A 27,932-nucleotide genomic window follows, 5' to 3' on the forward strand; every position below is an offset into this window, starting at 1 on the left:
TAGGAAGAGGCGCAGTCGACGTTTCAGGCCGAGACCCTTCGTCAGGACTAACTGAAGGAAGAGTGAGTAATCCCTTACTCACTCTTCCTTCAGTTAGTCCTGACGAAGGGTCTCGGCCTGAAACGTCGACTGCGCCTCTTTCTATAGATGCTGCTTGGCCTGCTGCGTTCACCAGCAACTTTGATGTGTGTTGCTTGAATTTCCAGCATCTGCAGAATTCCTGTTGTTTTGTCCTTTCTATCATCTCTGTTGAATGCTATCTTTGCATTGTTCTGGTCCGTGAGGTCTTGATTCTGGTTCATGGTCCGGTCCATCGTTCCTTTTCCAGGTTTTCTGGTTTTCTCTTTTTCCTGTTGGGTCTCTAATTGAGGCAGCTGATTCACATTTTGGGCTGGCTACATAAATAGCTCCTGGGTTCAGCTTCAGTTGCTGGGGAGTGAGAGGTTGAAGAAGCTGGTTGTGATTGGATGAGATGGTGATGAGAGAGGACTAGCAGAGTGAGTTTGAGATGGAGGATGGTGGGAAAGAAGAATGAAGTGGAAAGAGTAAGAAAAGAAAACAGAGGTATGAGATGTTGAACTCTGAGGAGTCAGGGGATGATCAAAATAGGCTGGCAAAACAATGGAAAGAAGATGAGATTAAAGCAATTATAAAACTGAGTGAAGATGGGGTGTCTTTTGGTGACTGGAACCTGATTCATTTGATGAAGACAATCATCAAACTTATAGGTGAGGTTAACAGAGCAAAAATTTTATGAAATGGATCGCTATTAGTGATTTGCTGGGATAGTGCTCCCTTGCAGAGTGATAAGGTTAAATAAAATAGATGGCAAGAAAGTACAATACTCCATACCCAACAACAGAAAGTGGACTAGAGGAGTTATTTCAGGGATACCAGCAAAAGTAACTATGGATGAAATTAAACAGAACATAAAAGGAGCAAAAATTATTGAGGCCAAATGTTTGAAAGTTACACGAAATGGAAAGAAGTGTGATAGTTTATTGGTTATGATTAACTTTGAGGAAGAGAGATTGTTGACTAAAGTTTATTTAGGATACTTCTATTATGAAGTCAGAATATATATAGCACCACTTTAAGATGCTTTAAATGCCAGAAATTCGGGCACATTGTGGCTGTCTGCAGAGGGAAACAAAGATGTGGGAGATGCGCTGGAGAACATGAATACGGGAAGTGTGAGGCGGGAGCTAGGCTGAAATGCTGCATTTGTGTCAAGGAACACAGTGCAGCTTATCAAGGATGCATTAATAGTAAGAAAGAAGCTGAGATACAATATGTGAAAGTAACTCAAGGGATCAGTTATGCGGAGGCAGTGAAAGCATTTGCTGTAAAGGAGAAGGCTATCAAGCAATCAAATACAGGGAATAATAAACCGGTGAAAGGGCCATAATAAGATAAATAAGGATACACTAATAATGAGTAGAAAGGATTTTGTACTGTTTATGGTAGATGCCATTAACTGTTCAGCGCAGACAAAAGAACTGAAAAAATTAAAATTATAGTCAAGTCTGCAAAAAAATATCTTGGGATTACAGGGCTAAGGTGGCAAGCAGTCAAAGAAACACTGAATGGAGGATCAAACAGTTTACAGGCAGGAGAGGTGGGATATTAATGGCAGTATATATATTACAAGGGAATGCAAGGAGTCTTATTGCAAATGGTCAAGAATTTACGAAATATGTATCAGAACTTAAAGGACAACTTCAGATTTTATGTATACAAGAAAATGGTTGAAACCCAGGGTAAAGGTGCAGAACTCCAACAACAACTAGAGGTACTCAAAAAGAACAACTGAGAGTTAGAAAGAGATTGGATGAAACAGTACTGCATTTAAAGGAGACTGTTTCTGAAAAGGATGCTTGTTGTCAAAAATTCAGTGACTTGGAAAACAGATTAAAGAATGGAGGAAATTAGTCAAAGTTATAAAAGGAAAAAGGAATTGTTGCAAAGTAAATTATTTACATTTGGATTATTAAACAAAAACATGGAAACAAATTTAAAAGTTAAGCATGCGATAAATAATAATAAGATTTTAGTCTTACAAATGATGCAGATGAAATCAATGTAATTGAGGTGATGCAATTACTTGAAAAACGTGATAAAAATTAGGGAGAACAGCAGTTTGCGACACTGCTCTCTAATGGGCACATACAGCATTTGCAAGAGGAATTGCAATTACAGAGTGAAGCAAATAGAGATATGCAGGTGGAACTAGGTTGTCTAAAGTGGGTTGGAAAGAGATTGAAAATGGAGGAACTTATTACAAAATTACGAAAGGAAAAGGTATTGTAGTAAAGTGAAGTATCTGCATTCAGGTTATAAAATGAAATCATGGAAGCAAATGAAGAAGAACTGCAAGATCTCAGTAAACAACGAGAGACTATGATTCAAGAAAAGTAAAACTTGGAAAAAGCAGATAGACTTGAAAAACAGCAATTTTAAACATTAAGCATGCAGAAATTAATATTCTTAAACAAGAAGCTTTTAGTTTTACAAATAATGCAGTTTAAATCAATAATGCAATTACTTGAAAACCATGTGACAAAAATTAGGGAAGAAAAGCAGTCTGTGGCACTGCTACCGACTGAGCTTATACAGCACTTGCAAAATTAATTGAAATTACAGAGTGATGTAAATAGAGATCTGCAGGCTGAACTAGATTGTTTAAGGCAAAATACTTCAGGACGTATTTGGTTGAAGACAGAAGCCTAGCAGGTGGCGGTAATGCACCTTAAAGATGGTTTGCAAGAAGCAGAAACAGAAGAAGCAGAAGCAGAAGTAGAAGAAGAAGAAGAAGCTTCAGTTGCTGGATTGTTCCTGTCCAAATCCCCTGTCTGTATCCCTTCTCTGCTCCTTCCTCCTGAAGCCTTGGCCTGCAACCAGTGTCTGAAGGCTCACCTTGCCTGTAACCTTCGCCTGCACCACTGTCAAGTTCAACCGCTGGAGCAAGATGAGGAACCGTCTATCATTGTTTGGAACTGTCTGTCTGTGTCCACGCCTTCACTAGGTAGGTCTGGCCGTTTGCTGCTACCTAGTGTTGCGAACTGTCTCGTCATGTTTAGCATTCTGTGTATGGGTCCCGGCCCTATGTCCTGTTCCCAAGAAGGGGTCCTGGCTCTGTGTTCCATGTCCCTGTGTTCCTGTCTCTCCCTCGACCAAGTCAAGGTTTCCGGCTTTGTGTTCCAAGGTTCCTGTTACCCAAGCCTCGTCATGTCCTTGCCTTGAGGAACTCAAGCCACGTCATGTCCTTGCCTTGAGGAACTCAAGCCACGTCATGTCCTCGCCTAGTTCCGGGGTCTGAGCCTGAGTCAAGACCAAGGTTCTGGGTCCTTGTCCAGTCTCCGGCTCGGAGTCCAAGCCCAGGCTCCTAGTTCCCAGTTCCTTGTCCAGGTCCCGCTCGCCTAGCCAATGTCCTAGCCCAAGTCTGTGTGCTTGTCCCAGCTCTCTAGTCAAGCCCTGTTCCTAGTACTTCAGTGTCTGTGTCTTGCATTTGGGTTCGCTCCCAGCTGCCCCCCGTATGACAATCTTTGATTTATTTCTGTTTTCCCCTTCCTCAGCCCTATCAGTCTGGTTCCCATCCCCCTGCTAAATTAGTTTAATTTCCCTAACAGCAATATTAAACCTGCCTGCCAGGATATTAGACCCCTTTGGGTTCAGGTGTAACCTGTCCTTTTTGTACAGGTCATACCTCCCCTAGAAGAGGCCCCAATGACCCAGGAACCTGTAGCCCTGCCCCCCTACACCAGTCTCTCAGCCATGCATTAATATGCCTGATCATGCTATTCTTGCGCTCATTAGCACATGGCACAAGCAGCAATCCTGAGATTACTACCCCCAGGGGTCCTGCTTTTCAGCTTCCTACCCAATTCCCTGAATTTTCTCTTCAGGACCTCCTCCCTTTTTCTAACTAAATCATTGGTACCAACATGTACCAAGACTTCTGGCTGTTCACCCTCTCCCTTCAGAATAGTCTGCACCTGAATCGAGACATCCTGTACTCTGGCACCTGGGAGGCAACACACCATGTAGGTATCTCTATCAGGCTGACAGAACCTCCTGTCTGTTCCCCTCACTATGGAATCCCCTATGACTACCGCATTCCTCATCTTCCTCTTTCCCTTCTGCACCACGGAACCAGGCTCAGTGCCAGAGACCCGATTGCTGTGTTCGTCCTCTGTCAGGTCACCCCACTCAACAGCATCCAAAATGAGATAACGATTACTGAGGGGATGGTCAGATGGGTGCTCTCTACTATCTGAGTTCTTCCCTCTCTTCCCTGACTGTCACCCACTTATCTAACTCCTGCAGCCTCGGGGTGACTAACTCCCTGTAGCTCCTATCTCCTATCTATCTCCTATTCACTTTCTCTAATAAGCTGTAGGTCATCAAGCTGATTTTGGGATCCAAGTTCATGGCTCCTTGAAAGTGGCTACACAGGTCGTTAAGGTGGTTAAGAAGGCTAATGGAATGCTTGCTTTTATTGGTTGATGATGTGGGCACGTGGCCAAGTGGTTAACGCATTCGACTGAAGGTCGTGAGTTCGAGCCCCAGCCGAGGCAACGTGTTCTGTCCTTGAGCAAGGCACTTAACCACAGAGTGCTCTGTGACTACACCGGTGCCAAGCTGTATCGGCCCTTGCCCTTCCCTCGGACATCGGTGTTGTGGAGAGGAGAGACTTGCAGCATGGGCAACTGCTGGTCTTCCATACAACCCTGCCCAGGCCTGCGCCCTGGAGAGTGAAGACTTTCCAGGTGCAGATCCATGGTCTCGCAAGACTAATGGATGCCCGTATTAGTTGATGCACTGAGTTCAAAGGTCAGGAGGTTATTTTGCATTATTATAAAACTCTAGTAAGGCCACATCTGGAGTATTGCATACAGTCCTGATCATCCCAATTTAGGAAGGGTGCATTCAAAAGTATTCAAAGTACATTTATTATCAATGAATATATAAATTATACAACTGAGATCTGTTTGCCTACAGGCTTTGGAAAGGGTGCAGAAGAGGTTTACCAGGATGCTGCCTGGTTTAGAGGGCATGTGCTATCACGAGAGGCTGGATAAACTTGGGTCGTTTTCTCTGGAGCGATGGAGGCTGAGGGGAGATCTGATAGAAGTTTACAAGGTTATTAGAGGCACACACAGAGTGGACAGAGAGCATCTGTTTCCCAGGTTGAAATGTCTAATAATAATTAGCATGCAGTGAAGGTGAGAGGGGGTAGGTTCAAGTGGGATGTGAGGGGTAAGCTTTTTTTCTGAGTGGTGGATGCCTGGAATGCGTTGCCTGGTACAGGCAGCTACATTAGAGGCTTCTAAGAGATGTTTAGACGGGCATATTGATGTGAGGAAGATGGAAGAATATGGAATGGTGTAGGGAGGAGGGATTAGTGTTCGGGTGTTTTTGATTTGCTTTTTAGCTGGTGTAACACTCTGGGAAAGGTTTCACTGCGAATGTAATGGTCTTTTTGTAGAAGCAGTGTCTGGGTTATGGTTAGAGATAACGGGCTTTGCAATGTGAGCTGTCCAGTCAGGGGAGTGTTTTTTCTGGTTGTGTGCCTGACAAAGAGGTAATCTGGGTCTTTTGTTTGGCGGAAGATGAAGAGAGAAGATGCCTGAAAGGAGAGGCCATAGACACCAGAAAGGAGTGGACTTGGTGTGGGGCCAGGAGTCGTTGAAGCCCGGGGAAATCAGTGGAGGATCATAGGAAGGGAAACTGTGAGTTCCAACTTGTGCACAGTGGACTGTTTCATTAAAATGGGGCCTTTTCTTTTTTCGCTTTTCCTTCACTAACCTGTAGTCAAATTAAGAATTATAGAGCTAACTCATTTAATTGTATGTGGTGTACTGTCCATTATTTCGTGGTACTGGTTTCTAACAGGGTAACATCCACACAAACGGGGGGGGAGTGTGGTTTCGTGGTGGACTCGCATCTCAATCTCACTCGTTTGGCAGGACCAGAGATCGTCTCCCCTAGGCTTACGCAGCGGACAGAACCTGAGGGTTACAATTGTGGGGGCTCGCCCGGGATTGCTTCCATTGGATGCTGTGTGATTGCCCTGAGCATTGATCTGGTGGGTTGTGTGTTTAAGTCTGTGCTAAACTATTGCCTGGTAAAGTGATTACCATACATGGATATGGATGCTGCAGGAGTTGAGCGGTGATGTGAATCCAAGGGGTTATCGGTAATGAATATGTGTGTTGAGTGGGGTAGATATTTGTACTCCTGATGAGTTGTTAATTGGACTTTTAAGTACTATTAAAGCTGTAGGGAAAGTTACAATTGTGGGGTGGAGATTTGATAAAATGGTGGGCACAGACTTGGTTTTAGTTCAGACTAGCGCTGATGTAACAGCAGTGGGACTGCCTGGTACTATTGGGGCCCCAGGAGAGGGGGGCTATAGACTGTCCATACCTTTTGGGAGGCGGAGAGTGTAGCGGAGCGGGCCGAATCGCAAGTCACGTTTCCTGTAGCTGGAGGCGGAGACTTCAAAGACAGGGTTCTCTCTTTTCTGCTTAGCGAGGGGAAGGAGTGGTCTGATTTGAAATGTCTAATGAGTCCCCATCACCCAGAGAAGAGAGAGGATTCTGAGTTAGTATCTGCCCTTACTTCTCTGGCAAATAAATGGGAAAATGCCCAGGTTCAAAGCCCCAGCTATCGTAGACTCCGCCTGTTCTCAGGAACGAAAAGGGGAAGAGGAGTATGGGAGTATGACAAACCAAGTTAGGGAACTGGAGCTGAAGCTGGATGAACTTCGGATCACTCGTGAGGCAGAGGCAGAAATTGACAGGAGTTTCAGAGAGACAGTCACCCCTAAAAGTCAGGAGGCAAATAGCTGGGTGACTGGCAGGAGAGGGAAGGGGAATAGACAGAATGAGCAGAGCACCTCTGTGGCTGTTCCCATCAACAATAAGTATACCATTTTGGATACTGTTGATGGGGACAACCTACCAGGGACAAGTTGCAGTGGTTGCGTCTCTGGCACCAAGACTGGACCCTCAACTCAGAAGGGAAGGAGGGAAAAGAGGAGAGCAGTAGTGATAGGGGATTCAATAGTTAGGGGGACAGATAAGAGGTTCTGTGGGAGAGATCGAGAATCCCAGATGGTCTGTTGCCTCCCTGGTGCCAGGGTCCGCGATATCTCGGATCAAGTTCTCGGTATTCTCAAGAGGGAGGGTGAGCAGCCAGATGTTGTGGTCCATGTAGGGACCAATGATGTGGGTAGGAAGGAGGAGGAGGTCCTGCAAAGAGAGTTTAGGGAGTTAGGTGCAGAGTTGAAGGACAGGACCCCCAGGGTTGCAATCTCAGGATTGCTACCCGTGCCACGTGCTAGTGAGGCTAGAAATAGGAAGATAATGCAGCTAAATACATGGCTAAGGAGTTGGTGCAGGAGGGAGGGCTTCAGGTTTCAGGACAATTGGGCTTTGTTCCAGGGAAGGTGGGACCTGTTCCGACAGGACGGGTTACACCTGAACTGGAGGGGGAGTAACATCCTTGTGGGAAGGTTTGCTAGTGCTGCTCTGGGGGGTTTAAACTAGATTTGCAGGGGGAGGGGAACCAGAGTGTTAGAGCAGATAGTGAGGTGGAAGAGGATAAAGGTCATGCGAGAACTGCAAGTATAGTGCATGGAGTAAAGCCAGATCTAACATATAGAGAGGCTTTGAGGAGAGAGAAGCAGAATAAACGGTGTAAAGGTAGTAAGGTAGAAGGGCTGAAGTGCGTGTATTTCAATGCAAGAAGCATCAGGAACAAAGGTGATGAACTGAGAGCTTGGATACATACATAGAATTATGATGTAGTGGCCATTACAGAGACTTGGCTGGCACCAGGGCAGGAATGGATTCTCAATATTCCAGGATTTCAGTGCTTTAAAAGGGATAGAGAGGGTGGAAAAGGGGGAGGAGGGGTGGCATTACTGGTCAGGGATACTATTACAGCTACAGAAAGGGTGGGTAATGTAGCAGGATCCTCTTTTGAATCAGTATGGGTGGAAGTCAGGAACAGGAAGGGAGCAGTTACTCTACTGGGGGTATTCTATAGGCCCCCTGGTAGCAGCAGAGATACTGAGGAGCAGATTGGGAGGCAGATTTTGGAAAGGTGCAAAAATTACAGGGTTGTTATCATGGGTGACTTTAACTTCCCTTATATTGATTGGCACCTGATCAGTTCCAATGGTTTGACAGGGCAGAGTTTGTTAAGTGTGTCCAGGATGGATTCCTGTCACAGTATGTGGACAGGCCGACCAGGGGGAATGCCACACTAGATCTAGTACTAGGTAATGAACCGGGTCAGGTCACAGATCTCTCAGTGGGTGAGCATCTGGGGGATAGTGACCACCGCTCCCTGGCCTTTAACACTGTCATGGAAAAGGATAGAATCAGAGAGGACAGGGAAGTTTATAATTGGGGAAGGGAAAATTATGAAGCTATAAGGCTAGAAATTGCGGGTGTGAATTGGGATGATGTTTTTGCAGGGAAATGTACTGTGGACATGTGGTCGATGTTTAGGGATCTCTTGCAGAATGTTGGGGTTAAATTTCTCCCCGTGAGGAAGATAAAGAATGGTAGGGTGAAGGAACCGTGGGTGACAAGTGAGGTGGAAAATCTAGTCAGGTGGAAGAAGGCAGCATACATGAGGTTTAGGAAGCAAGAATCAGCTGGGTCTATTGAGGAATATAGGATAGCAAGAAAGGAGCTTAAGAAGGGGCTGAGAAGAGCAAGAAGGGGGCATGAGAAGGCCTTGGCGAGTAGAGTAAAGGAAAACCCCCAAGGCATTCTTCAATTATGTGAAGAACAAAAAGATGACAGGAGTGAAGGTAGGACCGATTAGAGATAAAGGTGGGAGATTTGCCTGGAGGCTGTGGAAGTGAGCAAGGTCTTCAATGAATACTTCTCTTTGGTATTCACCAATGAGAGGGAACTTGATGATGGTGACGACAATATGAGTCAGGTTGATGTTCTGGAGCGTGTTGATATTAAGGGAGAGGAGGTGTTGGAGTTGTTAAAATACATTAGGACAGATAAGTCCCTGGGGCCTGACGGAATATTCCCCAGGCTGCTCCACGAGGCGAGGGAAGAGATTGCTGAGCCTCTGGCTAGGATCTTTATGTCCTCGTTGTCCACGGGAATGGGACCAGAGGATTGGAGGGAGGTGAATGTTGTCCCCTTGTTCAAAAAAGGTAGTAGGGATAGTCCGGGTAATTATAGACCAGTGAGCCTTACGTCTGTGGTGGGAAAGCTGTTGGAAAAGATTCTTAGAGATAGGATCTCTGGGCATTTAGAGAATCATGGTCTGATCAGGGACAGTCAGCATGGCTTTGTGAAGGGCAGATCGTGTCTAACAAGCTTGATAGAGTTCCTTGAGGAGGTGACCAGGCATATAGATGAGGGTAGTGCAGTGAATTTGATCTATATGGATTTTAGTAAGGCATTTGACAAGGCTCCACATGGTAGGCTTATTCAGAAAGTTAGAAGGCATGGGATCCAGGGAAGTTTGGCCAGGTGGATTCAGAATTGGCTTGCCTGCAGAAGGCAGAGGGTCGTGGTGGAGGGAGTACATTCAGGTTATCGGATTGTGACTAGTGGTGTCCCACAAGGATCTGTTCTGGGACCCCTACTTCTCGTGAATTTTATTAACGACCTGGATGTGGGGGTAGAAGGGTGGGTTGGCAAGTTTGCAGACGACACAAAGGTTGGTGGTGTTGTAGATAGTGTAGAGGATTGTCAAAGATTGCAGAGAGACATTGATAAGCTGCAGAAGTGGGCTGAGAAGTGGCAGATGGAGTTCAATCCGGAGAAGTGTGAGGTGGTACACTTTGGAAGGACAAACTCCAAGGCAGAGTACAAAGTAAATGGCAGGATACTTGGTAGTGTGGAGGAGCAGAGGGATCTTGGGGTACACGTCCACAGATCCCTGAAAGTTGCCTCACAGGTGGATAGGGTAGTTAAGAAAGCTTATGGGGTGTTAGCTTCCATAAGTCGAGGGATAGAGTTTAAGAGTTGCGATGTAATGATGCAGCTCTACAAAACTCTGGTTAGGCCACATTTGGAGAACTCTGTCCAGTTCTGGTCGCCTCACTATAGGAAGGATGTGGAAGCATTGGAAAGGGTACAGAGAAGATTTACCAGGATGCTGCCTCATTTAGAGAGTATGCATTATGATCAGAGATTAAGGGAGCTAGGGCTTTACTCTTTGGAGAGAAGGAGGATGAGAGGAAACATCGTAGAGGTATACAAGATAATAAGAGGAATAGATAGAGTGGATAGCCAGCGCCTCTTCCACAGGGCACCACTGCTCAATACAAGAGGACATGGCTTTAAGGTAAGGGGTGGGAAGTTCAAGGGGGATATTACAGGAAGGTTTTTTTACTCAGAGAGTGGTTGATGCGTGGAATGCACTACCTGAGTCAGTGGTGGAGGCAGATACACTAGTGAAATTTAAGAGACTACTAGACAGGTATATGGAGGAATTTAAGGTGGGGGCTTATATGGGAGACAGGGTTTGAGAGTCGGTACAACATTGTGGGCCGAAGGGCCTGTATCGTGCTGTACTATTCTATGTTCTATGTTTAAATTCCATCTGCCATTCCTTGGCCCGTGCCCCCAGTTCATTGAGATCCTGTCGTGGCCTTATACAACCTTCCTCAGAGTCTAGATTGTGTTGTAATCTTTGACAATCATCCTTAGGATCTAGATTGTGTTGTAATCTTGGGCAACCTTACACAGACTCTAGATCCTTTTGTAAACCTAGACAACCTTCCTCACATTCCAGATCCTGTTGTAACATTAGACACCTTTCCTCAGATTCTAAATCCTGTTGTAAACTTAAACTGTCCTCAGATTCTAGATATTGTTGTTCCCTTAGGTAACCTTCACCAGACCCTCGATCCTGTTGTTAACTTAGACAACCATCCTCAGATTGTAGATTGTGCTGCAATTTTAGGGAAATTCTTGAGACACTTGATCCTGTGTAACCTTAGAGAAACTTCCTTAGACTCTAGTTCCTGTTGCAACATTAGACAATCTTCCTCATTTTCTAAATCCTGTTGTAACCTTAGACACACTTCCTCAGACTCCAGATCCTGTTGTAACCTGAGACAACCATCCTCAGATTCTAAACTCTGTTGTAGCCTTGGATAACCTTTCTCAGATTCTAGATGTTTTTACTATAGATAACTTTCATCAGACCATAGATCCTGTTGTTACCTTAGAAAGTTTTCCTCAGATTCTAAATCCTGTTGTAACCTTTGTGACGGGATCCTGAATTACCCCTATGAACTGTGCTTTTAAAAGAGAGAGAGTGAGTTGTGCAGCACAAACACCTTGTTATTAAGAGAGATATCCCATCATCAGTGGGGACGGGAGAGGTTCCGGAGGATCGGAGGGTTGCAGATGTTGTTCCCTTATTCAAGAAAGGGAGTAGAGATAGCCCAGGAAATTATAGGCCAGTGAGGCTTACTTCAGTGGTCGGTAAGTTGATGGAAAAGATCCTGAGAGGCAGGATTTATGAACATTCGGAGAGGTATAATATGATTAGGAATAGTCAGCATGGCTTTGTCAAAGGCAGGTCGTGCCTTACGAGCCTGATTGAATTTTTTGAGGATGTGACTAAACACATTGATGAAAGTAGAGCAGTAGATGTAGTGTATATGGATTTCAGCAAGGCATTTAATAAGGTACCCCATGCAAAGCTTATTGAGAAAGTAAGGAGGCCTGGGATCCAAGGGGACCTTGCTTTGTGGATCCAGAACTGGCTTGCTCACAGAAGGCAAAGAGTGGTTGTAGACGGGTCATTTTCTGCATGGAGATCAGTGACTAGTGGTGTACCAGGGATTTGTTCTGGGTGAGGAAGTGGAGGAATGGGTTAGTAAATTTGCTCATGACACAAAGGTTGAAGGTGTTATGGATAGTGTGGAGGGCTGTCAGAGGTTACAGCAAACATCGATAGGAAGCAAAATTGGGCTGAGAAGTGGCAGATTGAGTTCAACCCAGATAAGTGTGAGGTGGTTCATTTTGGCATGTCAAATATGATGGCAGAATATAGTATTAATGGAAAATTTTTAATCGGGGAAAGGCAAATTATGAGGCTATAAGGCTAGAACTTGCGGGTGTGAATTGGAATGATGTTTTTGCAGGGAAATCTACTATGGACATGTGGTCGATGTTTAGAGATCTCTTGCGGGATGTAAGGGATAAATTTGTCCCGGTGAGGAAGATAAAGAATGGTAGGGTGAAGGAACCATGGGTGACAAGTGAGGTGGAAAATCTAGTCAGGAGGAAGAAGGCAGCATACATGAGGTTTAGGAAGCAAGGATCAGATGGGTCTATTGAGGAATATAGGGAAGCAAGAAAGGAGCTTAAGAAGGGGCTGCGAAGAGCAAGAAGGGGGCATGAGAAGGCCTTGGCGAGTAGGGTAAAGGAAAACCCCAAGGCATTCTTCAATTATGTGAAGAAAAAAAGGATGACAGGAGTGAAGGTAGGACCGATTAGAGATAAAGGTGGGAAGATGTGCCTCGAGGCTGTGGAAGTGAGCGAGGTCCTCAATGAATACTTCTCTTTGGTATTCACCAATGAAAGGGAACTTGATGATGGTGAGGACAATGTGAGTGAGGTTGAAGTTCTGGAGCATCCTGATATTAAGGGAGAGGAGGTGTTGGAGTTGTTAAAATACATTAGGACAGATAAGTCCCCGGGGCCTGACGGAATACTCCCCAGGCTGCTCCACGAGGCGAGAGAAGAGATTGCTGAGCCTCTGGCTAGGATCTTTATGTTCTCGTTGTCCACGGGAATGGTACCGGAGGATTGGAAGGAGGCGAATGTTGTTCCCTTGTTCAAAAAAGGTAGTAGGGATAGTCCGGGTAATTATAGACCAGTGAGCCTTACATCTGTGGTGGGAATGCTGTTGGAAAAGATTCTTAGAGTTAGGATCTATAGGCATTTAGAGAATCATGGTCTGATCAGGGACAGTCAGCATGGCTTTGTGAAGGGCAGATCGTGTCTAACAAGCCTGATAGAGTTCTTTGAGGAGGTGACCAGGCATATAGATGAGGGTAGTGCAGTGGATGTGATCTATATGGATTTTAGTAAGGCATTTGACAAGGTTCCACATGGTAGGCTTATTCAGAAAGTTAGAAGGCATGGGATCCAGGGAAGTTTGGCCAGGTGGATACAGAATTGGTTTGCCTGCAGAAGGCAGAGGGTCGTGGTGGAGGGAGTACATTCAGGTTATCGGATTGTGACTAGTGGTGTCCCACAAGGATCTGTTCTGGGACCTCTACTGTTCGTGAATTTTATTAACAACCTGAATGTGGGGGTAGAAGGGTGGGTTGGCAAGTTTGCAGACGACACAAAGGTTGGTGGTGTTGTAGATAGTGTAGAGGATTGTCAAAGATTGCAGAGATTGATAGGATGCAGAAGTGGGCTGAGAAGTGGCAGATGGAGTTTAACCCGGAGAAGTGTGAGGTGGTACACTTTGGAAGGACAAACTCCAAGGCAGAGTACAAAGTAGATGGCAGGATATTTGGTAGTGTGGAGGAGCAGAGGGATCTCGGGGTATATGTCCACAGATCCCTCAAAGTTGCCTCACAGGTGGATAGGGTAGTTAAGAAAGCTTATGGGGTGTTAGCTTTCATAAGTCGAGGGATAGAGTTTAAGAGTCGCGATGTAATGATGCAGCTCTATACAACTCTGGTTAGGCCACACTTGGAGTATTGTGTCCAGTTCTGGTCAGCTCACTATAGGAAGGATGTGGAAGCATTGGAAAGGGTACAGAGGAGATTTACCAGGATGCTGCCTGGTTTAGAGAGTATGCATTATGATCAGAGATTAAGGGAGCTAGAGCTTTACTCTTTGGAGAGAAGGAGGATGAGAGGAGACATGATAGAGGTGTACAAGATAATAAGAGGAATAGATAGAGTGGATAGCCAGCGCCTCTTCCCCAGGGCACCACTGCTCAATACAAGAGGACATGGCTTTAAGGTAAGGGGTGGGAAGTTCAAGGGGGATATTAGAGGAAGGTTTTTTACTCAGAGTGGTTGGTGCGTGGAATGCACTGCCTGAGTCAGTGGTGGAGGCAGATATACTAGTGAAGTTTGAGAGACTACTAGATAGGTATATGGAGGAATCTAAGGTGGGGGTTTATATGGGAGGCAGGGTTTGAGGGTCGGCACAACATTGTGGGCTGAAGGGCCTGTACTGTGCTGTACTATTCTATGTTCTATATTCTATGTAAGACTCTTGGCAGTGTGGAGGATCAGAGGGATCTTGAGGTCCACGTCCATAAGATACTCAAAGCAGCTGCGCAGGTTGACTCTGTGGTTAAGAAGGCATACGGTGCATTGGCCTTCATCAACCGTGGGATTGAGTTTAAGAACCGAGAGGTAATGTTGCAGCTATATAGGACCCTGGTCAGACCCCACTTGCAGTACTGTGCTCAGTTCTGGTCGCCTCACTACAGGAAGGATGTGGAAACCATAGAAAGGGTGCAGAGAAGATTCAGAAGGATGCTGCCTGGATTGGGGAGCATGCCTTATGAGAATAGGTTGAGTGAACTCAGCCTTTTCTCCTTGGAGCGGCGTAGGATAAGAGGTGACCTGATAGAGGTGTATAGGATGATGAGAGCCATTGATTGTGTGGATAGTCAGAGGCATTTTCCCAGGGCTGAAATGGCTAACATGAGAGGGCACAGTTTTAAGTTGCTTGGAAGTATGTACAGAGATGTCAGAGGTAAGTTTCTTACACAGAGTGGTGAGTGTGTGGAATAGGCTGCTGGCGACGGTGGTGGAGGTGGATACGATAGGGTCTTTTAGGAGACTCCTGGATAGGTACATGGACCTTAGAAAAATAGAGGGCTATGGGTAACCCTAGGTAACTTCTAAAGAAGGTACATGTTCGGCACAGCATTGTGGGCCGAAGGGACTGTATTGTGCTGTAGGTTTTCTATGTTTCTAAAACCAGATCTGGAATTGCCCACCTCTTGCTGCCCCTCCTCCAAGAGGACCAAAATCTTGTCATGATTTGGAGGCTCGCATGCCTCAATGAACCAGGCAGTTATGCTGGCTGGAGTCAGGACTTTATGTTTTGGCTCTTAGTAGGGTCACCCACAGGTCAAAGGACAGTGGACAGAGTGAGAGTGGTCCAGCAGTCCTCCAGGGTCAGGGGTTCTGCTCAGAGCTAACAACCCTGACTGGTCAATCAAAATTGCTGCAGAATCAGCGATGAAGAATGCTTCTACATCTGAGTGCTATGTATTCCTGAGCCTGGACCTGGGACTTGCATGATTGACAGTCGTGAAAACTGAGAGGAAGGTACTGGCACAATGAAAGAAGTCCTGACCACTGCCGGAAATAGAGAACTTTCATTGCTCCCCTGAACAGCTAAGGTGTAAGGCAGAGGCAGTAAGTAAGTTGCTGCCCCAGCCGAGGGAGTTCATGAATTCTGTATACACACGACACCCCCCGCTCTAAATGCACTTACTGGGAATGCTGGAAACGTTCTCGATCGTAGTCTTCAAAGATGTCCCTCCAGACCAGGAGGCTGAGTAGCGTGTAGGTCCCACCCGCCACAAGCATCAGGGAGGACTTCACCATGTGACTGGCTTGGACTAGCATGGTAATCCCGATCAGGAGGAGTACACAGAGGCTACTGTAATACTTGGGATCCTTTACACAGCTACTGTGAACCTGGCTCATATTCCTGTAGGGTGGAGTCCCAGAAGTCTGCAGGCAGGTGAGCTGAGGGAGAGAACATTCAAGTTCAAGTTGAATTGTCATTCAGCCATACATGTGAACACAGCCAAGGTGCAAAATACAGGGTCAACTATCACACATAACGCATATAGAACATATTGTCACGGTTGCAGAAAATCATAAAGTCACAAGAAAAATCATTTAGCCCTAGTCTCTAAGTGTCCTGGCCTGTAGATTGATGGAGCATGGATGTTGTCTTGCAGCCACGTTTCTGCAAGAACAAGCCTGCAACAGTTCCCTATCTCACGCAAGAGCAGTCGCAGATGAATGCATTCCAGCTTGTCTTCCCAGTCCCCAAACATGGATGGAATCCAGCGGCTCACAGATGGCTCCAACTTGTCTTTCCTCAAGGGACGCAGCAGGTGATCCCAAATCATGAGTGGCCTGGTCTGCGCCACAACCGAGGTCATGCAGCTGAAACATAACTGAACGCCCCACCTACACAGGTTTCACACCACCGAGACCAGGCTCACTCAGAACCCAACTCACCGACTCCCCGGTCCCGGAACATTCAGACTCTAATCCGAACCTGAACCCAAACCCACCGTCACCTCTGTCCCCATACACAACCTGCCCCAAACCCAGACTGTAATTGTGACCAAACCCCAGCCCAATCACTGACCCCATCAGAACCATAACCCCAACTCACTGTCACCTCTGTCCCTTGTAATACTGACCCAAACTCAAACACTGACCCCTGACCCATTCAGAAACATAATCCCAACTCACTGTCACCTGTGCCCCACTTACAACTGACCAAAATTCAGCCTCTAATCATGACTAAAACCTCAGCCCCAACCTCAGCACCAAACCTGACCCAAAATCCAACCCTGGCCACAACCTTGATCATGACCACATAGGACTAGGTGAGCAGGTATATCAATGTATGAGTGTGTAGGTACACGTATGTGTGAGTGTGTAGTGTGACAACAGACCAAGTTATCAAAAGATTGATGCCGATAAGAGAGAGACAATGGGGAAACATTCAAAATGCTAATAAATGAGAGACGAGAGAGATTAACGAAAAGAGACACAGTTCCGAGTATTCTCAGACTGGTTGCTTTGAACCTGAACTGCTTGAAGTTTGATGGACAGGCGATACCCCAGCGGGGGATAAAAGGAACAGGTTCGCTAAGGCAAGCGACACACCACGAGGTAACGAGACCCTGGAAGTGCGGTGCCCCCCCACAAGTTGGTGAGAGTTTTGGAGGTCTGGTCGTGGGACCAACCATAGACGCAGAGAGTGAAAAGGTACGATCGGCGGGAACCTGGTGTGTGTCCCCGCCCTTGCCTGGGTGCTGGGTTCACCGCAGAAGAACGATTGTATCCGGAACGGAGGGGTCACAGTCGGTGACCTCAGAAGACATTAAAAAGGGCTCGCCCGAAAGCTAACTGCGAGGAATATCAAAGGTCTGTTTGAATCCGATTTGAATATCAGCATTCGCTCTCTCTCTCTCTCTCTCTCCCCTCAACGGCACAACAGCAATTACTGCGAACTGAACTAAACTGAACTGAACTCTGTGTCACTTGAGACTGATCATTTTACCCCTTGACTGTGATAGAGCTTGATTGATTCCTATTATCCTAGTTCTGTGTACATGTGTGTTTTATCATTGCTAACCCGTTGCATTTATATCCTTACGTTTAGAGTACTGTGTTACTTATTTCTTTAATAAAACTTTCTTAGTTCCAGTAATCCAGACTCCAACTAAGTGGTCCATTTCTGCTGGTTTGGCAACCCAGTTACGGGGTACGTAACATAAGGTACACGTGTGTGTGTGTGTGTGTGTGTGTGTGTGTGCGTGTGAGAGAGAGCGTGTAGGTACACGTGTGTGTGTGTGAGTGTGTAGGTACACGTGTGTGTGAGCGTGTGTAGGTACACGTGTGTGTGAGCGTGTAGGTACACGTATGTGAGTGCGTTGTATAAGTCTGTGAGAGTGTGCAGGAGTCAATGTGTGCGAGTCTGAATGAATGAGTGTGCGTGTGTGAAGAAGTGAGTGTGAGTGTGTGCACTCACCATGTCGACAGTGTGTGCCAGGGTGAGGATTAGGGCAGCAGTGATGGCACACGTGTTACGTGCCCAGCGGGTCCGATCAATCCACGTGGAGAACACAACCAGCTTTGATGGAAAGATCTGAAACACAGACAGTCCGAGGTGTGAGGAAGGGAGACTCAAAGTGAGGGAGGGAGAGAGGGTGAGGGAGTGAGTGGGGGATGGACAGATAGTCTCACCATGAAGGGGAGTGACAGAGCGAGGGACGGTGAGGGAGATTGAGGGAGCGAGGAATGGTGAGGGGGAGTGACGGAGAGAGGGACATTGAGAGGGAGTGAAGGACTTTTCCTGTGGGTGGTGATGTTGGAAGAACTGACCCTGGAGGTGTGACGTACTAATAGTGTCATCCTCGGGTGGTCATGGACTACTGGTTTCACTCTGGGTGAATGTCAGACTAATCGTCATCGTCTCACCCTGGGTGGTTGACCGATTGAATGACTCACCGTAAGCGTGCGTTGAACTTCTTGTCTCCCCCTGGGGGAGTGTCAGACTGATAGTCTCCCCCGGGGGAGTGAGCCTCCCCTGGGGGTTTGACTGGTGGAAGACACCCCCTGGGGGAGTGTGTCTCCCCCTGGGGGTTTGACTGGTGGAAGACTTTCCCTGGGGGACTGAGTCTACCCTGGGGGTTTGACAGTTGAAAGTGTCCCCCTGGGGGAGTGAGTCTCCCCTGGGGGTTTGACTGATGGGAGACTCACCCTGGGGAAGACGGCAGCAAGTGAGAGGACGGTGAGGATGATGAGCAGTATCTCGCCAATGACGAAGGTGACGTAGTTGATCCACAATCTGAGAACCAAGAGAGAAATTGAAACCCCCACAACTCTGTCAGACCAAACCCGTCCCCTCTGCCTTTCCCTCTCACCCAGAGTGGGGTGAACGCCACAGTGTGGACCCCCTCCCTCACCCTCACTCCCTTGTCATACCACTCAGCTGATCAGGCAGTTGCTGGACGGGGAGGCTGTTAACCCTTTCCACTCCACAAACCTTCCCTGTCACAGGGTAAATCATGAACTTGTGACCACAAACCTCCCGAAGTTTTCACGGAAATGACACTGAGGTGTACAAGAAGTCTGGACAATGAGAAGTCAAAACAGCTCAAGGCTTCGCTGGCAGCAGCCGGCCCACATCAAAGACATGAATAACTATCCCACCTAACCCCCTCATGGATTGCTTGTCCCAAAACCCCCATTCTGTCCCAGTGAAGGCTGCCTGACCCTTCGTTCTGTCCTGGTGAGGGGTCCCTGAACCCCCGTTTGATCCCGGTGATGGGTCCCAGAATGCCTCCACATCCTGTCCTGATGACGGATGCTGATTCCTGACCCGTGTGACCTGACATTCCGACCACTGTGATGACATTCCGACCCGTGTGACCTGACATTCCGACCCCTGTGACCTGACATTCCGACCACTGTGATGACATTCCGACCCCTGGGACCCGACATTCCGACCCCTGGGACCCAACATTCTGACCCCTGTGACATGACACTTCGACCCTTGCTGACCCTGGGTCGATGGATAGCTGGACGAGGAAGGAGAAGGCGAGGACGACACAGGAGCAACTGATGGCAGCCCCACTCTGCTTCTCCCGCTCCACAGAGAACCGGTTCTCCATCTCTGGTGCCTTGAATCTGAGCGACAGGAGGTTCGTGCATCGTCCTTTCGTCCTGTCAACAACATGGGCTCTGGTCAGGGGTAGCACTGCCAGTGTGTGAGACTGACTTCACACTGACTACATATCTCAATGGTCCAACATTCCCCCACCACCCCTCACCCCAATGCTCCAGCCCGTCCCTCGACACCCACTGCCTGCTCTCACCCTGCAAACTTCAATCTAAACACACTGACCAGATCCCCTGACGTCTGACACTGTATTACTCATGATCTTGACACTACCCCACTCCACAACCCATGACCAACTCCTTCCCAAACCACAAACCCTGACTCTGACTCATGACCCCACCCTGCCATCCCTGACCATGCCCCACAAACCTGAGCCCACCCAAAGCCCTGACCCTGAACTCACTCAATGACCCCCGACCCTGAACTCACTCAATGACCCCCGACCCCGAACTCCCTCAATGACCCCTAAGCTTCTGATGAGCCCACCCCTGACCAGGTTGTGAACTCACGCCTGTACATTCTCTCGCTCCAACAGGGCAGCATTCAGTAACTCATTCAGCTCCTGTTGGTTCTGTTCCGAGTCGACCACCCGTTCAGATAGATCTCGTAACCGCAGCCTCCTCCGTGGGTTGGGGAATGAAGGGTGAACAACCTACCCAAGGGCAAAATAAAGAGTGAGGGACATATCTCACACTGTTCCAGGGCATTCTCAGCCCCGTATGTTGCTCACCGTCTCACACCACACTACACCCTCCGTTACACACCTTACCTCACCATTACACATCACTGTACACTGTCTCACATGCCACTCCCTCTGTTACACACCTGTCTCACTATTATGCACTGTGCCTCTCCATTACACATCACTGTACACCGTCTCACTCTGTTACACACTGCTCCCTCCCTTACAAACTTCTCCAGTCTGTTACACACCATGCTCCTCCATCAATGTCCTGCCCAGTTCCCAAGTTTCCACGAACACCATCAATCCATACGTCTCGTCGATTCCTGCCCCCAGTCCCATCACCTTGAACTTTTAAATATTTCCCTAACATAGCAACAAAGAAATATAGAAAACCCACAACAAAATACAGGCCCTTCGGTCACAATGCTGTGCCATACATGTACTTACTTTAGAAATTACTAGAGTTACCCATAGCCCTCTATTTTTCTGAGCTCCATGTACCTGTCCAGGAGTCTCTTAAAAGACCCTATCATATCCGCCCCCACCACTGCCGCCAGCAGCCCATTCCACGCACTCACCACTCTCTGCGAAAAAAACTTGCCCTTGACATCCCCTCTGTACCTACAACCAAGCACCTTAAAACTGTGCCTTCTTATGCTAGCCATTTCAGCCCTGGGAAAAAGCCTCTGACTATCCATACGACCAATGCCTCTCATCATCTTATACACCTCTATCAGGTCACCTCTCATTCTCCGTCACTTCAAGGAGAAAAGGCTGAGTTCACTCAACCTATTCTCATAAGGCATGCTCCCCAATCCAGGCAACATCCTTGTAAATCTCCTCTGCACCCTTTCTATGGCTTCCACATCCTTCCTGTAGTGAGGCGACCAAGCACCTTAAAACCGTGTCCAATGACATATATTGAAATTGAAGACAACAGTGTGATCGATACCTGCCAGTCAGAGTTGGTGAGCACGAACAGGACTTTGGCCCTTCTGTTTCAATCTTGACCACCTTTCAACATGGATCCCAATTCCCAACACATAGGGCACCGCTTTGGCTGCCTTACTAAATCTGTCTGCTGTGTCTCGGATACCACCCACACTCCCGGCACACCAACTGTACCATTCACACGGTACTGAAACTGTCCGCTGGGTCTCTGATACGACCCACACTCCCGGCACACCGACTGTACAATTCACACTGTACTGAAACTGTCCGCTGGGTCTCTGGTACGACCCACACTCCCAGCACACCGACTGTGCCATTCACACTGTAGTGAAACTGTCCGCTGGGTCTCTGATACAACCCACACTCCCAGCACATCGACTGTACCATTCACTGCTGTAGTGAATATGTCTGCTGGGTCTCTGATACCACCCACACTACCAGCACACCGACTGTACTATTCACACTGTCCTGAAACTGTCCACTGGGTCTCTGATACAACCCACACTCCCAGCACACCGACGGTAACATTCACACAGTACTGAAATTGTCCGCTGGGTCTCTGATACCGCCCACACTCCCGGCACACTGACTGTACAATTCACACTGTACTGAAACTGTCTGCTGGGTCTCTGATACGACCCACACTCCCAGCACACCGACTGTACAATTCACACTGTACTGAAACTGTCTGCTGGCTCTCTGATACGACCCACACTCCCAGCACACCGACTGTCCCATTCACTGCTGCAGTGAAACTGTCCGCTGGGTCTCTGATACCGCCTACACTCCCGGCACAGTGACTGTACAATTCACACTGTACTGAAACTGTACACTGGGTCGCTGATACGACCCACACTCCCGGCACACCGACTGTACAATTCATACTGTACTGAAGCTGTCCGCTGGGTCGCTGATATAACCCACACTCCCAGCCGACCGACTGTACCATTCACTACTGTAGTGAAACTGTCTGCTGGGTCTCTGATATGACCCACACTCCCAGCACACCGACTGTACAATTCACACTGTACTGAAACTGTCCGCTGGGTCACTGATATGACCCACACTCCCAGCGAACCGACTGTACAATTCACACTGTACTGAAACTGTCCGCTGGGTCTCTGATACGACCCACACTCCCAGCACACTGACTGTAGTATTCACACTGTACTGAAACAGTCTGCTGGGTCGCTGATACGGCCCACACTCCCAGCACACCGACAGTACCATTCACACAGTACTGAAACTGTCCGCTGGGTCGCTGATACGACCCACACTCCCGGCACACCGACTGTACAATTCACACTGTACTGAAACTGTCCGCTGGGTCTCTGATATGACCCACACTCCCAGCACACCAACTGTACAATTCACACTGTATTGAAACTGTCCGCTGGGTCGCTAATACGACCCACACTCCCGGCACAGTGACTGTACAATTCACACTGTACTGAAACTGTCCGCTGGGTCTCTGATACGACCCACACTCACAGCACATCGACTGTACCATTCACTGCTGTCGTGAAACTGTCCGCTGGGCCTCTGATACGACCCACACTCCCAGCACACCGACTGTACAATTCACACTGCACTGAAGCTGTCCGCTGGGTCGCTGATATGACCCACACTCCCAGCACACCGACTGTACCATTCACTGCTGTAGTGAAAGTGTCCTCTGGGTCTCTGATATGACCCACACTCCCAGCACACCGACTGTACAATTCACACTGTACTGAAACTGTCCGCTGGGTCGCTGATATGACCCACACACCCAGCACACCGAATGTACAATTCACACTGTACTGAAACTGTCCGCTGGGTCTCCGATACGACCCAGACTCCCAGCACACCGACTGTACAATTCACACTGTACTGAAACTGTCTGCTGGGTCTCTGATACGACCCACAATCCCAGCACATCGACTGTACCATTCACTGCTGTAGTGAATATGTCTGCTGGGTCTCTGATACCACCCACACTCCCAGCACACTGACTGTACAATTCACACTGTACTGAAACTGTCCGCTGGGTCTCTGATACCACCCACACTCCTGGCACACTGACTGTACCATTCACACTGTACTGACACTGTCTGCTGGGTCTCTGATATGACCCACACTCCCAGCACACCGACTGTACAATTCACACTGTACTGAAACTGTCCGCTGGGTCTCTGATACGACCCACACTCCCAGCACACCGACGGTACCATTCACACAGTACTGAAATTCTCCGCTGGGTCTCTGATACCACCCACACTCCCGGCACACCGACTGTAGAATTCACTGCTGTAGTGAAACTGTCCGCTGGGTCTCTGATACGACCCACACTCCCAGCACACTGACTGTACTATTCACACTGTACTGAAACTGTCCGCTGGGTCACTGATATGACCCACACTCCCAGCACACCGACTGTACAACTCACACTGTACTGAAACTGTCTGCTGGGTCTCTGATACGACCCACACTCCCAGCACACCGACTGTACAATTCACACTGTAGTGAATCTGTCCGCTGGGTCTCTGATACAACCCACACTCCCGGCACACCGACTGTACAATTCACACTGTACTGAAACTGTCCGCTGGGTCTCTGATACGACCCACACTCCCAGCACATCGACTGTACCATTCACTGTTGTAGTGAAACTTTCCGCTGGGTCTCTGATACGACCCACACTCCAAGCACACCGACTGTACAATTCACACTGTACTGAATCTGGCCGCTGGGTCGCTGATATGACCCACACTCCCAGCACACCGACTGTACAATTCACACTGTAGTGAAACTGTGCGCTGGGTCTCTGATACGACCGACACTCCCGGCACACCGACTGTACAATTCACACTGTAGTGAAACTGTCTGCTGGGTCTCTGATACGACCCACACTCCCAGCACATCGACTGTACCATTCACTGCTGTAGTGAAATTGTCCGCTGGGTCTCTGATATGACCCACACTCCCAGCACACTGACTGTACAATTCACACTGTACTGAAACTGTCCGCTGGGTCGCTGATATGACCCACACTCCCAGCACACCGACTGTACAATTCACACTGTACTGAAACTGTCCGCTGGGTGTCTGATACGACCCACACTCCCAGCACACCGACTGTACAATTCAAACTGTAGTGAAACTGTCCGCTGGGTCTCTGATACAACCCACACTCCCAGCACATCGACTGTACCATTCACTGCTGTAGTGAATTTGTCTGCTGGGTCTCTGATCCCACCCTCACTGAGTCCAGCGAGCTCCAGAATCACCCTCTTCACCTCCTCCATGTCACATGGAGGTCAGAAATTGCCCGATAGACTTTTCCTCCTGTCCAGTAGGGTCAGGAACTGTCCCCTCACCTCCTTCCTGGTCTAGGCTGTTCTGGAACTGTTCTATTCCCTGCCTCTGGTCACGGAGGCTCAGGCATTGTCTCTCCCGCTGCAGCTTCTCCAGCCCAGGAGGTTCGGGAATTCTCTTCTTCACCTCCTCTCTGGCCCAGGAGGTTCAGGAATTTTTCTCCTCACCTCCTCGCCGGCCCAGGAGGTTCAGGAATTCTCTTCTTCACCTCCTCCTGGCCCGGGAGGTTCAGGAATTCTCCTCTTCACCTCCTCGCCGGCCCAGGAGTTTCAAGAATTCTCTTCTTCATCTCCTCGCCGGCCCAGGAGGCTCAGAAATTCTCCTCTTCACCTCCTTGCCGGCCCAGGAGGCTCAGAAAAATAATTTCACCTTCACCGGGTTCGAGGAGGCTCAAGAATTCTCCTCTTCGCCTTCCCTCTGGCCCAAGAAGCTTGGGAATAGTTTCCTGCTCCTATGCTCCGCAGTTGCAGGAGACTCTCTATTGTGTAAGGCACCTAAGGGGTACTGCGGATTCCATGTTACCAGGGCTGATCCACTCCCATCCCATTGAAACAGTTCTTCCTCCCAGTTTACATTGACTGCTACTTTCTCCTCCCATGGTTAACCCAATCGTGTTGAGATTGCTACTAGCTGAGTTTTCCCCAGCTCAATGGCGAGCACCCAACACCACCCCACCCCACCAGTTCGCCTCTGCCCACTGACCCGCGCATGCAGCTCCTCGGGACTGGTGCACGTGTGAACATTGCCGTTACATTCCGTCGTGTTGATCAACAGCGGCGAGTTCCCATTGGATGAGGCCAGGGAGAGTTTCTGGGAGAGAGAGGGAGAAGACCTCAGTGATATCGGGAGTGGGAAGAGAGGGATATTTCTGCTCTGCACTGTGTTACACGTTCAAGAAGTGACCCGGGGGTGTCGACAGAGATGGTCTGTGGAGAACACGGAGGAATGAGATCAGCAGAGGGACATCGGAGGTATGTTGGGGGATTCACCAGAAATAACTGGATGGGAGACAGGAGGAAATAGCACAGGGGGGAGGGGAAAAGCGCTGGGAGGATCAGGGTGCAAATAGGGAAGAGAAAGCTCACGAACTTGGAAGGGTATGGGGTGGGGGAGGGAAGGGAGACGTATGAGGGTGGGGAGGGGGGTATGGGGGTAAGCCGGGGTTGAGGAGGGTGAAAAAGAAAGAGCATTGAGAGAGGATAGGTGATTGGGAGGGAAGGATGTTGGGTGGTGAAGGGGACAAAGGGTAGAGATCGAAGCTTGCCCTTGCCCCTCGCCCTGTGACCCCTGATCCCTGAACACTGGACTCACGACTCCATTTATCCCACTCCTGGCACGTGACGTTTTGGGCACCACCACCAGGTACGTCTCAATGCCCTTCTCCCTCAAATACTCGTTCCTCTTCCCGCCCTCTCCTGCTTCCAGCTCAAACTCCCCATTCAGACAGCTGCGAGTGCTCTGCGAGATGTGCACTCTCCTGTGGACAGAAAACAGCAACAGTTAACGTGGGGAACAATCTGCATGAGGGAACAGAGTCTGTGTGGAGATAAAATTGGTATGGGGTGATTTGTGACATAGGGTGAACAGTCAGTGAGGGAACAGCCGAAATGGGGAAACAGACAGTGAAGGTACAACCGACATAGGTGAACAGTCAGTGAGGGAACAGCCGAAATGGGGAAACAGACAGTGAAGGTACAACCGACATAGGTGAACAGTCAGTGAGGGAACAGTCGACATGGGTGAACAGTCAGTAAAGTGTCAGCGGACGTAAGGAAACAAACAGTGAGGGGACTGCCGATGTGAAGGAACAGTCAGAGAACAGCCGATGAAAGGTGAACAATCAGTGAGGTTACAATCGACATGTGGAACACGTCAGTGAGGGAACAGTCGACGTGTGAAAAGAGTCAGTGGGGGAACAGACGATGCAGAGTGAATAGACAGTGTAGGAACATTTGTCATGGGGAAACAGTCAGTGAGGGAACAGCTGATGCACGGTGAACAGTCAGTGAGGTTAAAATCAACATGTGAAGCCAGTCAGTGTGGGAACAGCTGAGAGGGTGTGAACAGTCAGTGAGGTTACAATAGACATGTGGAAACAGTCAGTGAGGGTACAGCCGACATGAGCTGAACAGTCAGTGAGGGAACAAGTGACACGGGGTTGAAGAGACAGTAACGACGATCAGGCGATGCTGGGTGAAGAGACAGTAAGGCAGAAGAGTCGATGTGGTGTGAAGGGACGGTAAGGGACAAATAGGCAGTGCAGGGTGAAGAGATGGTAAGAGTGAACAGTCGATGCAGGGTGATAAGACTGTAAAGGGGAAGAGTTGATGCAGGCTAAAGAGCGGGTAAGGGGAATAAGTGACGCAGGGTTGTAGACATGGAAAGGGGAACAGGTAACACCGGGTGAAGGATGGTAATTGGGAATAGGTGACACAGGTTGAAGAACTGGTAAGGGGAACAGGCAACGTGGGTTGAAGAGAACATGAGGAGGAACAGGCAACACAGGGTGAAGAGACATTAAAGGGGGATCAGGCGACGCGGGGTGAAGAGACACTAAAGGAGAACAGGCAATGCTGGGTGAAGAAATGGAAAGGGGGAACAGGTGTCACCAGGTGAAGAGACGATGATGGGGAACAGGCAATGAGGGTTGAAGACCATGGGGGGGTACAGGCAATACTGGGTGAAGAGACGGAAAGGGGGAACAGGTTTCGTGGCATGAAGAGAGGGTAAGGGGAACAGGCGATGCTGGGTGAAGAGACAGTGAGTGGGAACATATAACATGGGGTGAAGAGACCATGAGGGTACTGAACAGGCGATGTGGAGTGAAGAGATGGTAAGAGGGAACAGGCAACACTAGGTGAAGAGACCATGAGAGTACTAAACAGGCGATGCGTGGTGAAGGATGGTAAGGGTGAACAGGCGATGCGAGGTGAAGGGACGGTAAGGGGAAAGAGGTGACACTGAGTGAAGAGACCATGAGCAGAACATGTGATATTGGGTGAAGAGATGGTAAGGGGGAAACAGGTGACGTCAGGTGAAGAGGTGACACCGGGTGAAGAGACAATAAGGAGGAACAGGCAACGTGGTATGAAGAAATGGTAAGAGAAACAGTGCCGTGCGGTGAAGAGATGGAACAGGAAAACAGCTGGTGCAGGGGGAAGACAGAGCGATTGGGAACAGGCAAAGCTTGGTGAAGAGACAATAAGGGGGAACAAGTGATGCCAGGTGAAGAGATGGAAAGTGGGAACAGCTGGTGTGATGTGACAGAGAGACAGAGAGTAAGGAGGAACAGGCGAAGCTGGGTGAAGATATGGTAAGGGGGAACAGGCGATGTGGGGTGAAGAGACAGTAAGGAGGAACAGGTGATGCTGGGTGAAGAGACAGTAAGGAGGAACAGGCAATGCTGGGTGAAGAGACGGTACGGAGGAACAGGTGATGCTGGGTGAAGATATGGTAAGGGGGAACAGGCGATGCTGGGTGAAGATATGGTAAGGGGGAACAGGCGATGC

At 48.5% G+C, this 27,932-nt stretch overlaps 1 protein-coding gene across 3 annotated transcripts in view; it reads right to left on the bottom strand.

Moving 5' to 3' along the window:
* The window catches only part of adcy3a (adenylate cyclase 3a), a 143,436-nt gene that overhangs the window by 72,966 nt on the left and 42,538 nt on the right, over nt 1–27,932 (bottom strand). For all 3 annotated transcript variants that reach the window (XM_063055376.1, XM_063055377.1, XM_063055375.1), the window contains exons 7-13: nt 25,735–25,900; nt 25,126–25,233; nt 19,940–20,082; nt 19,313–19,474; nt 18,509–18,596; nt 17,778–17,894; nt 15,489–15,745 (exon numbers count right to left, since the gene is read on the bottom strand). In XM_063055376.1, the coding sequence (XP_062911446.1) occupies nt 15,489–15,745; nt 17,778–17,894; nt 18,509–18,596; nt 19,313–19,474; nt 19,940–20,082; nt 25,126–25,233; nt 25,735–25,900 (1,041 nt within the window). The remainder of the gene's footprint in view (nt 1–15,488; nt 15,746–17,777; nt 17,895–18,508; nt 18,597–19,312; nt 19,475–19,939; nt 20,083–25,125; nt 25,234–25,734; nt 25,901–27,932) is intronic.

Source organism: Mobula hypostoma, chromosome 8, assembly GCF_963921235.1.
Source record: "Mobula hypostoma chromosome 8, sMobHyp1.1, whole genome shotgun sequence".
Taxonomy (NCBI): Eukaryota; Metazoa; Chordata; class Chondrichthyes; order Myliobatiformes; family Myliobatidae; genus Mobula; species Mobula hypostoma.